The following is a 12263-nucleotide window of genomic DNA, read 5'->3' as shown; positions in this document are numbered from 1 at the left end:
GATGAGAAGGAGAGTGTGGGAGTGGAACGAGAACAGCTCTGGAAGGCCAAGCGCTGGTGCTCCCTGGCAGGGCTGCCAGGCTGGACTCTTTTCCCCTCCTCCCATGGACACAGGAACTGTCCCTGCAGCTTGAAAAAGGTCTTGGAGTTCGGATGTCAGCAGAAAACAGTTTGCTGGAGAGCCCTTTATTTTGCTTAAACACAGGGAGCATGATTCCTCATGGACACAGACACTCAGTGAGAAAACAAAAGCAGGCAGTGAACTAAAAATGGAATTACAGTATTATCATAAGAGAAAAACACAACTAGAGACAAAAAATACTGCACACAGGATGAACCTGCAATGAGTTAGACTATAACTCGTATGTAGAAGAAGACAGAGACAGTTTATAGCTTCGGAAGAAATCCAGTTATCAGTTTCCACAGGGCATCCTTGAGCTCCTGGTTCCTCATGCTGTAGATGAGGGGGTTCACTGCTGGAGGCACCACTGAGTACAGAACAGACACCACCAGGTCCAGGGATGGGGAGGAGATGGAGGGGGGCTTCAGGTAGGCAAACATGGCAGTGCTGACAAACAGGGAGACCACGGCCAGGTGAGGGAGGCACGTGGCGAAGGCTTTGTGCCGTCCCTGCTCAGAGGGGATCCTCAGCACGGCCCTGAAGATCTGCACATAGGATACCACAATGAACACAAAACACCCAAATGATAAACAGACACTAACCAATATAAGCCCAGCTTCCCTGGAGTAGGACTGTGAGCAGGAGAGCTTGAGGATCTGCGGGATTTCACAGAAGAACTGGTGCAGGGCATTGCCCTTGCACAGTGGCAGTGAAAATGTATTGGCCGTGTGCAGCAGAGCAACGAGAAACCCAGTGGCCCAGGCAGCTGCTGCCATGTGGACACAAGCTCTGCTGCCCAGGAGGGTCCCATAGTGCAGGGGTTTGCAGATGGCAACATAGCGGTCGTAGGACATGACGGTGAGCAAACAGAACTCTGCCAAAATGAGAAAGACAAAGCAAAAGATTTGGGCAGCACATTCCATATAAGAAATGGCCCTTGTGTCCCAGAGGGAATTGGCCATGGACTTGGGGACAATGCTGGAGATGCAGCCCAGGTCGAGGAGGGCGAGGTTGAGGAGGAAGAAGTACATGGGGGTGTGGAGGTGCTGGTCACAGGCTATGGTGGTGATGATGAGGCCGTTGCCCAGGAGGGCAGCCAGGTAGATGCCCAGGAAGAGCCAGAAGTGCAAGAGCTGCAGCTCCCGTGTGTCTGTGAACGCCAGGAGGAGGAACTGGGTGATGGAGCTGCTGTTGGACATTTGCTACCTGTGGGCATGAGGACCTGCGCAAGGAGGAGAAGACAGTGACAGTTTAGATGAGACTTCTCTGGGAAAAACCAAAGCCATTTCCCACAGACCCTCCCACAAAGAGACCCTTTTCTTTTTCCAGGAGAACGTCCTGGCTGGAGCCCTCGTCGGTGCTTGATGAGTGTGCAATGAAGAGCAGGGTCTCTGCCCAGGGGCTCTTGAGGAGTCAGCCTGACCCTGTGTGATGGGTGGGGCAGGGGCCAGTCCTGGGGTTCAGCTTTGTCAGATGGAACCGCTCCTGCTGCAGAAGGGACTGTCAGCATCTGTACCCACAGGGCTGAGAAACTGTGTTTGAGAGGTTTGGCGTTTCTACAGCTCCTTCTCCCCTCCCACTCTGGGAAGTGTTGTTGGGTGTCAGAATCCCTCAGCATTTCTGCTGCACTCAGGGAGAACAGAGCGAGTCCTGCGAGACCAGAGGATGCCTGTGGGTCAGTGCAGAGTGAGGGCAGCTGCTCTGTCCCTCTGTCTTGCTCCAGCTGCCCTGGGCTGGCACCTTTCTGAGATGGTGATCACACTGCCATGTTACCCTGAAAAGCCACCAGGCACTGCTGAGAGCAGAGGGATCCACCTCAGACCATGACATGTCTCACCGTTTTCTAAGGTCTCAGCACCCCACTTCTACCCCAGGACACACACGGCTCATTTCACAAACCAAACTGCATTTCTTCCATCATAGCATCTCTGCACTTCTGCATGGGGAATTCAGATAATGCTAAAGTGCTACAGGACAGGTTTGGCGCCTGGAGGGAAGCTCACACCTTGGAAGCAAACCTCAAAGAGACAGCCAATGGTCCTAATGATGCCATTTGATTCAGGCAGATTCAGCTCATTCCCCAGCCCCACACACTGCATTGCCCACAGCCCCACAGCTCAGAGCAAAGCTGGGACACGTGTTCCCATGGACACAGCTGCAGGAAAGGACCCACAAGATCAGGCTGTGACTCTGCAGCTGAAACTCCCATCCCCAGAGAGCCTGACAGCAAGAACCAGATCACACCAACAGTGACCCAGAGCAGTGGAGCAAGAAGGAAACTGCGGTGAGGGTGGGTGTGAGAGAGGCCAGGGCAGAGGCAGCCGGGCACTCAGACAGCGTCACCCTTCCCCAGCTGTGCAGCCACCTCCCACACACCAGCATTGCCGGGCAGCTGCTCTCAGCCCCTGTGCTCTGCAGAGGGAACTGGAGCTCTGGCTGCACAGGAGCTGCTTCATGCCTTGGAGCCCCCGGCCCTGAGGGCAGAGGCTTTGCTGGGTGGGAGAGGAGGTGAGGGGGCTGCTCACAGGAGGGATCTGCACTGCAGGGGATCATACGGAGTTTTCTCTGTTATCCCTCCCATAACAAGACGGGGTTTATTTTCCTCTCATTTCTGGTCATATCCTTGCTGCCTGGAGATTCTCCTCCTGGGAAGTGTTCTCCTGTCCACGTCTCTTCCCTGTCAGCACTCAGACCCCATCCCACCCTCTGTGCCCTCACCCTGGCTCTACAGATCCTGCCTGTTCACAGGGCACTGCCTGCGGGCATCTTCCTCTTTGCAGGTTGGAAAACAGGACAGGTCAGACTAAGGCTGAGGGGTCCAGCAGATGTGATGCTGGTGCTGTCCATAGGCAGAGGGATGGTGAAGGGATGTTATGAGGCTTCTGGCAGATGTACTGATGACTCTGAGTTGCAGTTCAGGAGTATCAGTGACTGCTTACAACTTGAGAGCTCCTTTTTCATTTATCTTTTCCTACACCCCCCGACAAGTCTTGGAACAGGAAACTGAAAGGACAGATTTGAGAAAGCTCCATATCTTTATAGTAATACTTGTACAGGTCTTCTCCTTGAAACCTCCTTTTGGAGGAGCAGCCCAGACCCACGGAGAACCCAACAGCAGAAGCACATTTCCTGCCCTGATAGGGGTCGCTCCTTCCCCCCACAGCTTCTCCCCTCAGTGTTGTTGGGATCTCCCCGGGAAGGCTGAGCGCTGACCCTGGCAGGCGGCAGAGTCCCTGCCCCGGCACAGCCCTGGGATGCGGGGACCCTGCTCTGCAGGACAGCCCTGGGCACCCCTGCCTGCAAAACCATCTGCTTTGATTTTCAAAATTGCTGCACAAAGTTCCCCTCCATAGGGATCCCACAAGCTGTGGCTGTTCCAGCTTTAGGAGATGCCTCCAAGAGCTGCAGCTGCATTGCCCTGCACCCAGAGACTTACCATGGCAAGGGCTGCAAAGATTTCTCCTCCAGTGAGCTCTCAGTCATCCTCCCCATCCTGACCACCTTTCATCTCTCTCTGCCTTGCTCGTCTCCCTGAGATCCCCAGGCAGAGCCCTCAGCCCTGCTGCGCTTTGCAGAGAGGCTGATCCTGGGCAGAGCTGTCTCTCTGCAGCGCTGCCGCTTGCCATGAGCTCCCTCTGTCCCAGGAGCCCAGCCCAGCTCAGCAGCACAGGAGCAGCCCAAGGTGCTTTAATGACCCCTCTGGTGGGTTTGGTGCTGAGGCCATGAACCTCAGTCTCTGAGACGCAGTAGAAGAAACCTCTCAAGAAGTCAAAAGTCAGACTCAAACTCCAAAGATTCTTGTAATGTTAATGGGTCCCACTGAGGAACACTACTGATGAACCGACCCCAGGGTCTGGTTAGAGAAGAAAACTGGAGGTTGAGATGACAGGTCAGGACAAGCAATGTGAAGGTCTCTCTCATGATCAGTAAACCTGGATGTGTTTCATTAACCAAAGGGCCAAGCCCTGACCCCCAGCCCTGGGAAGGCAGATCCTGTCCCTCCCACGTTGCCCAGGGCCCTTCCTGGGACAGTGTGATGTGGGGCTGTGCAAGGCCAAGGGCAGGACTATGGTCCCACACCTCCCAGGTTCCTGGCTGGGGACAAGGAGGCCATGAGGCCCCTGTGCTGTAAGGACAAGGTGTCTCCTCACAGGCATCAGAGCTGGAGACAACAGCCACAGCTAAGGGGAGGAGCTCATGTCTGCTGGGGGCTTTCAGCCTCTTTACATCCCTTGATCATCTCCACGACAGCCTGTCCTATGCTGTGGCATCCCCTGCACCTCTTTCCCTGCAGGCTGGAGACATCCCCCCTGCTACCCCACCTTGCTCTTGTCTGAGCATCTTCCTTCCTTTGCTGATCTCTCTCCATCCTCCCCAGCTGTTCCTTGAAGCACAAAGCCTTGGGCTGATGCAGACTGCCTCTGGGTGACCTGCTCCACCACAGCACTGCCCTTCCACTCACATTCCTTCCTGCTCATGTCCAGCTTGGACCTCCCCAGCTGCACTGTGTGCCATTATTTCTTTCTCATGCTCTTTCCCACTATGATGAAAACCTCCGCCATCTCTGAAACCACCCTTCCAGCACTCTCAGGCTACTCCTACACTGCTGCAGCCTCCCCAGCGCTGCTGGGCCAGAGCAGCCCAGGTCCCTCAGCATCCCACACCATGTGCACAAGGTCCTGAACCCTGCCTTGGCACAGCCCTGCACTCTCCAGTTCCTCCCTGCTTCTCCAAACTGGGAGCCGCACACTGGCACACACCCATGTGTGTGGGGTCACACCAGTGCTGAACCGAATGGGATGAGAACTCCAGGTTTCTGGGTCCCCACGCTCCTCCTCATGCAGCCCCGTGTGCAGCTGCCTTGTTCATGGTGAGCGTGCAGCACGGGCTTGTGTGGCGGCCCTTGTAGTGCCCAGGCCCTTCTCCTCAGGGTCACTGCTCAGCGTGTCAGGTCCTGCTCTGTCCTGATGGATGGGGTTATTCTCCTGCCCCGATACAGAACTGGCCATTTCTCCTTAAGAGATTCGTGATGGTGGAACCCCAAAGTTTCTCCAGGTCTGGACTCTCCCTGGGCTGCTGCAGCCGCAGCCCCTCCAATTCCAGCCAGGGCAGGGACAGCTCGCCCGGGGAGCCCCCGGTGCCCCCTAAAGAAAAGGGGCCCCAGCCTCCAGGACTCTCCTGAGCCCAGGAAGAGGCCACTAAAATGGCAGCAGTAGCAGGGTTCCATCCAGAGTTTGTTCAAGAAAAAGGAAATAATTTCCAATTTCCCTAGCACAGTCTTTCAGTGCTGCTTTCTCCTCCTTATGCTGGTGCCTCTCCCTGACTGCTGTGCCCCACTTTCGGTGGCACCAGATTGTTGGGGGCATGGCCATGTGCCCCCACAGCCCCAGGGCTTTGTCATTGGTGCCCTCACTCACAAGGGAAAACCGATCTGGTCACTCCCCACATAAAGGAGCTCCATACACCCAAGCAACTTCTTCACTCTGAGGGAATCCCACTGTTGACCCTTCCAGCCCATCTCTCCTGAAAAGCCTGTACCCAGCCATTGCAGCACCCCAAGCTGTGTGACTTGTCCCACCACGCCTGGCGGTGACTCCATGGGTGTCAAACAGCACAGGCTGCAGCTTGTCCTGGCTGTGCCCTTGGCTCAGGGCATCAGTGCACAGTTGGGCTGTGGCACCTCAGCTGTAGCACCCGGCCAAGCTCTGAGAGTCTTAGGGAAATCTGGTGGGTCTCAAGAATCCAGGTCCCCATGTGTGCGAAGGTTTGACTTCAGAGCAGAGCAATGTCACAGTGCTTGGCAGATGGAAAGTTAGGGCTGAAATGGGGCAACAGGAGAGTGAGCAAGCCCTGCTGTCCCCAAGGCCAGAGAGAAACAGGGCTGGCAATGACAGACCTGGAAGGAAACGTGTGTTTTGTCAGTGGCACCTCTGCTGCCCCTGAGGTACTTGGGCAGACGTGTCACTGATCTCTAGGAATGACAAGGTGCTGCTGACAGGCCCAAGGTGACAATGGTTTGTCTGTTCCTTGATTATGTTATCAAGGAGTTGAGAACAGGTTTGGTGAAAAGAAAAAAAGGAGATTTGGAAGTGTTGCTATACGCATGGATACTGCGGTGTGAAGCGCTTCCTATTCAAGGGCTGCCCTACATCTCCTGGATAGAGAAGGGACAGATCTTGCGATGCTTCAGAGGTTGGAATGAGTTTCTTGCACAAAGGCACCGAACCTGTCTGCAGTGCTGTCTGGGGTGTCTGTCCCACACTCACTGTGGATGGGGATGGCTGCCCTGGACAGGACCATCGCTGTCCCTGCCCAGTGCATGTAGGGGTGTGTGAGAGCCTTGGCACCTCACGTAACACTGCAGACCTGTAACTGGCACTATAAGGGAATAACTGCCCTGAATTTGATTTGTCAATCGATTTATAGAATAATTTCAGCTGTAAGAGACCCTCATGATCATCGAGTCCAACCATAACCCAACTCTAGCACTAAACCATGTCCCTAAGAAACCCAATTAAATGTCTTTTAAACACCTCCAGGAATGGTGACTCCACCACTTCCCTGGGCAGCCTGTTCCACTGCTTCACAACTTTTTCCATGAAGAAATGCCTCCTAATATCCAGTTTGAACCTTCCCTGGCACAACGTGAGAACATTTCCTCTCGTCCTATCACTTGCTGCTTGGGAGAAGAGACCAACACCCACCACGCTACAACCTCCTGTCAGGTAGTTATAGAGACCGATAAGGTCTCCCCTCAGTCTCTTTTTTTCCAGGCTAAACGGCCTCAGGTCCCTCGGCTGCTCCTCATAACACTTGTGCTCCAGGCCTGTCACGGTCCATTCGGTGATGGACTCGTGATGCTTCGTTCACCTTGATCTTGAAGTGCAAAATTAAGGCAATCAAAAAGCCAAGAGGTTGTAATTCAATCATCAATATTTCTTTATTTATTTTGCCCATAAAGCGGCACGTGATAGAGAGAGTGGAGAAAAAGGAAAGAAAAGAAAGGGGGAAAAAAAAGGGTTGGCTACCACTACGAGTTCCAAAGGCGTCCCTATGGTCTCAGGTGCCGTGAGAAGAGTCCTGCCGGTTCTCCGTTGTGGTCCATGATCCTTTGGTGGGGAGAGCTCAACGATGTCCTGTCGGGAATCGTCTTTCATGCTTCTTCACCCCGCTTTGCTCCCATGGATTGAGGCCAATCTCTGCCTTTGTTTCGCAATCCAGGCTGAACTGCGCAGGCCTGAAGAGTCCCCGCTTTGCTTGCCAGAACCCGTCTGTGCCTGCATCGCCTCAGCTCAGGGGTCTCTTACTGGTCCGCTGGGTGACCTCAAGACCTTCGTCAAGCCTCTGCCCATGCTCTTCTTCACTGGCCTTAGTAGCAGGGAGGAGGTGGGGGCAAGTTTGGCTGAGGCAGCAGGTGAAAATCCATCTTCTGCACAGCAGCTATAGTCCCCAGGTGGGAGAGACCTGTAGAACACAATTCCTTTTAGGAGGTGGGGGCAAGTCTGGCTGCGGCAGCAGGTGGAATCCGTACAGCAGCCATAGTTACCTGTAGCCCCAGGTCAGAGAGACCTGTACAACACAATTCTTTTCCTCAGGCCTCTCTCCAAGTCGTTGTCCAATTCTTTGTATCAGGGCATCTGTTCTCCAAGTCCCTGATGGTGATGTTCAGGCAAATACTGTTCTTCGGACCGACTCTTACACCTTCCAATCCCTGATTTCTGTGATTCTGTGAGATGGAGGGGCCAGGAGAGGGAGATGTGAGGAGATGGATGGATGAGGAGATAGAGACACCAAGAGAGGGAGGGTAGGGTGGGTGGTGGGTGAGGAGCTCGGGATGGACAGATGGACAGAGACACGAGGTGATGGAGACACCAGGAGATGGAGGTGGAGGTGGAGTTGGACATGGAGGTGGAGATGGAGATGATGGAGATGGAGATGGAGATGGAGGTGGAGATGGAGGTGGAGATGGAGGTGGAGATGGAGATGGAGGTGGAGATGGAGATGGAGATGATGGAGATGGAGATGGAGGTGGAGATGGAGATGGAGATGGAGATGGAGATGATGGAGGGACGAGGAGGTGGGTGAGAAGGTGGGGATGGACAGATGGACAGATGAGGGTGGAGACACCAGGAGATGGAGATGGAGGGACCAGGAGGTGGGTGAGAAGATGGGGATGGACATACGGACAGATGAGCGTGGAGACACCAGGAGATGGAGAATGAGGGTCAGGTGGGCGGTGGGATGAGGAGATGGAGGGATGGCCATGTGGAGGGACGGATGGATGGACAGATGGATGATGGACAAGTAGACGCCGGCCAACTAGATGGCCCCTGCTGGGCCCTCCGCCTGCTCACATGTCTTGTTGGGCGACACCAACTTCCTGGTGGCCCCAAAATGGATCCAGATGAACTTCCCTGGGAGAGCAGCAGGGGCCACTGCCCCTGGCAGGCCCCGCCCACAGACCCCACCCCACCCCCTCCACTCACCAATCAGGAGGAGTTCGCGGGAGATGTTAGGGTCTTGTGTTTTCCATCCTCCAGATGAGGTTGGATGAAGTTGGGAAGATGTTTGGGGGTCTCAGTTGGGGTTCGACATCCTCCAGGTGGGACAAAGTTGGGGAGATCTTGGAGTCTTGGAGTTCAACGTTGTCAGCGTGAGGTGGGACAACATTGGGGGAGATGGTTCATGTCTTGGGTTCTCCATCCCTCCAGGGGAAGAGGGATGAAGTTGGGGAGATGTTTGCGGTCTTGGTTGGGGTTCAACATCCTCCGGGTGGGACAACACTGAGGGAGATGTTGGGGGTCTTGGAGATCTCCACCGGCTAGATGAGGAGAGATGAAGTTGGGGGAGATGGTTGGGTCTTGAGTACTCCATCCCCCAGGTGGGACAACACTGCGGGAGATGTTTTGGAGTCCTGGGTTCTCCACATTCCAGATGAGGTAGGACAAAATTGGCAAAGATGTTTGGAGTCTTGGTTGGGGTTCAACATCCTCCAGGTGAAGAAGGCATGAAGTTGGGGAGGTGTTTGGGGTCTTGGGGTTCAATATCCTCCAGGTGGGACAAAATTGGGTGAGATGTTGGGGTTCAACATCCTCTGGATGACGTGGGACAACACTGCGGGAGATGTTTGGTGTCTTGGGGTTCTCCACTCTCTAGATGAGGTGGGACAATGTTGGAGAGATGTTTGGGGTCTTGGTTGGGGTTCAACATCCTCCATATGAGGTGGGGTGAATTCGGGGAGATGGTTGGGGTCTTGGGATTCTCCACCCTCTAGATGAGGTGGGACAAAGTTGGAGAGGTGTTTGGGGTCTTGGGTTCACTATTCCCCAGATGGGACAACATTGGAGGAGATGTTTGGTCTCAGCTGGAGTTCAACCTCCTCCGGGTGAGGTGGGGTGAAGTTGGGGGAGATGTTTGGTCTTGGGTTCCAACATCCTCTAGATGAGGTGCGGTGAAGTTAGGGAGATGGCTGGGGCTGAACATCCCCAGGTGAGGAGGGGGTAAGTTTGGGGAGAAGTTTTGAGGTCTTGGAGTTGAATACTCTCCACATAAGGTGGGACGAAGTTGGGGGAGATGTTGAGATTCTGGTTGGCCCAAGGGGTCCAGACATGGGACATAGGGGCCTGGGTGGCACAATGGAGCTGGAGACGGGACATCATAAGACTTGATGTCCCCAAAGTGTCCACGAATAGGACATCCTGAGTCTTGATGGCTTCACAGGGTCCAGGGATGTGACATCTTGGCCTGGGTGGCCCGAAGTGTCCGGGGATGGGACATTCTAGGTCTTGTTGGCCTAAGGGGTCCAGGGATGGGACATCCTGCTCTGCGTAGCCCAGAGGATACAGGGATGGGAAATTTTGGCTCTTGATGGCCCAAGGGGGCTGGAGATGGGACAGTTTGAGTCCAGGGATGAGATATCCTGGGTCTGGGTGGCCCAGGTGGTCCAGGGATGGGACATCCTGATCTTGGTAGTCAAAGGGGTCCAGAGATGGGACGTCCTGGGTCTTGTGTCCTCACAGTGTCCAGGGATGGGACATCCTGGCCTGGGTGGTCCATGGGTTGGGGCATTTAACATCTTGATGGCTCAAGATATCTGCAAATGGGACATCTTGAGTCCAGAGAAGGGATGTCCTTGGTCTTATTGTCCCCAAAGTGTCCAAGGATGGGACATCTTGGGTATTGGTGGTCTAAGGGGTCCCGGTTTAGAACATTTTCAGTATTGATGGCCCAAAGTGTTTCAGATATGGGACATTTTATGTCCTGGTGGCCTAAGGGTTTCAGGGATGGCACATCTTGCGCTGAGTGGCCCAAGGTATCCAGGGATGGGAAATTTTGGCTCTTGATGGCCCAAGGGCGCTGGAGGTGGGACATTTTGGGTCCAGAGATGGCACAACCTTGGTCTTGGTGGACCAAGGGGGCTGGAGATTGGACATTCTGCATCTTGGTCGCCCAAAGTGTCCAGCGATGGGAGATCTTCGGTGCAAGGATAGGACATCTTGGCCTGGGAGCTCCAGGGGTCCAAGGGTTGGGACATCCTGGGTCTTGGTGGCCCAGAGAGTCCAGGGATGGGACATCTTTGCTCCAGGAATGGGACATCTTGGTCTCAGTGGCCCAAGGGGTCCAGTGATGCGACATCTTGGTCTTGGTGGACCAAGATGCCTGGAGATGGGACATTTTGGGTCTTGGTGGCTTAAAAGTTCCAGAGATGGGACATCCTGCACCTTGGTGGCCCAAAGTGTCCAGGGATGGGACATTTTGTGTTCAGAGATGGGACATCTTGGATCTAGGGATGGGACATCTTGGTCTCAGTGGCCCAAAGTTTCCAGTGATGGGACATCGGAGCTCTGAGATGGGTCATTTTGGTTCACAGTTGTCCAAGGAGTCCAAAGATGGGACATCTTGGTCTTGGTTTCCCAAGATGGCTGAACATGGGACATCCTGGTCTTGGTAGCCGAAGGGGTCTGGAGATACGACATCCTGGGTCTTGGTGGCCTCACAGTGTCCAGGGATGGGACATCTATGCCTGGGTGTCCCAAAGTGTCCAGGGATGGGACATTTTAGGTCTTGGTGGCCAAATGTGTCCAGGGATGGGACATCTGGGGTCTGGGATTGGACATTTTATATCTTGGTGGCCTAAGGGGTCCAGAAAAGGGGCATTCTGGGTCTTGGTGGTTCAAAGTGTCCAGGGAATTGACATCTTGGCCTGGGTGGTCCATGGATTGGGGCATTTTAGGTATTGGTGGCTCAAAGGGGCTGGAGATGGGACATATTGTGTCCAGAGATGGGACATCCTGGGTCTTGTTGGCCCAAAGTGTCCAGGGATGAGACATTTTGGTCTCTTTGGCCTAAGGGATCCAGGGATGGGACCTCTTTGCTCTGGTTGGCCCAAATGTCCAGGGATGGGACATCCGGGGTCTGGAATAAGACACCCTTGCTCTCTGTGGCCCAAGGGGTCCAGAGATGGGACATTTTTGGTCTTGGTGGTCCGAGAGGTCCAGGGATGGGACATTTTAGGTCTTGATCACCCAAAGTCTCCAGGGATGGTATATGCAGGGTCTGGGATTGGACATTTTATGTCTTTGTGGCCAAAGTTGTCCAGAGATGGGAAATCTTGGCCTGGGTGGCCCAAGGGGGCTGGAGATGGGACATCTTAGGACTTGGTGTCCCCAAAGGGTCTAGGGATGAGACATCCTGGGTCTTGGTGTCCTCACAGTGTTCAGGGATGGGACACCTTGGCCTGGGTGCTCCAAGGGGTCCAAAGGTTGGGACATTTAAGGTCTTGGTGGCCCAAGATGGCTGCAGATGAGACATCTTGGGTCCTGAGATGGGACAAACTGGGTCTTGGTGGCCCAAAGTGTCCAGGGATGGGACATCTTGGCCTGGGTGTTCCAAGGATGTGACATTTTGGGTCTGATTGGCCCAAAGTGTCCAGGGATGGGACATCTGGAGCCTGGGATGGCACATCCTGGGTTTTGGTGGCTCAGTGGGTCCAGGAAAGGAACATTTTAGGTCTTTTGGTGGCCTAAGGGGTCCAAAGATGGGACATCTTGGCCTGGCTGGCTCAAGGGGGCTGGAGATGGGACATCTTAGGACTTGGTGTCCCCAAAGGGTGCAGGGATGGGACATCCCGGGTCTTCGTGGCC

At 54.4% G+C, this 12263-nt stretch overlaps 1 protein-coding gene across 1 annotated transcript; it reads right to left on the bottom strand.

The window, feature by feature from the left end:
- Positions 1 to 386: 386 nt before the first annotated feature.
- LOC136000673 (olfactory receptor 14A16-like) lies at positions 387 to 974 on the bottom strand. Its single transcript, XM_065654603.1, has one exon. It carries the CDS (start codon positions 972 to 974, stop codon positions 387 to 389), a length of 588 nt encoding a protein of 195 aa, XP_065510675.1.
- Between the last annotated feature and the right edge of the window lie 11289 nt (positions 975 to 12263).

Source organism: Caloenas nicobarica, chromosome 34 (assembly GCF_036013445.1).
Source record: "Caloenas nicobarica isolate bCalNic1 chromosome 34, bCalNic1.hap1, whole genome shotgun sequence".
Classification (NCBI taxonomy): Eukaryota; Metazoa; Chordata; class Aves; order Columbiformes; family Columbidae; genus Caloenas; species Caloenas nicobarica.
Note: the sequence above shows the minus strand (reverse complement) of the source record. Positions and strands in the feature narration are given on the sequence as shown.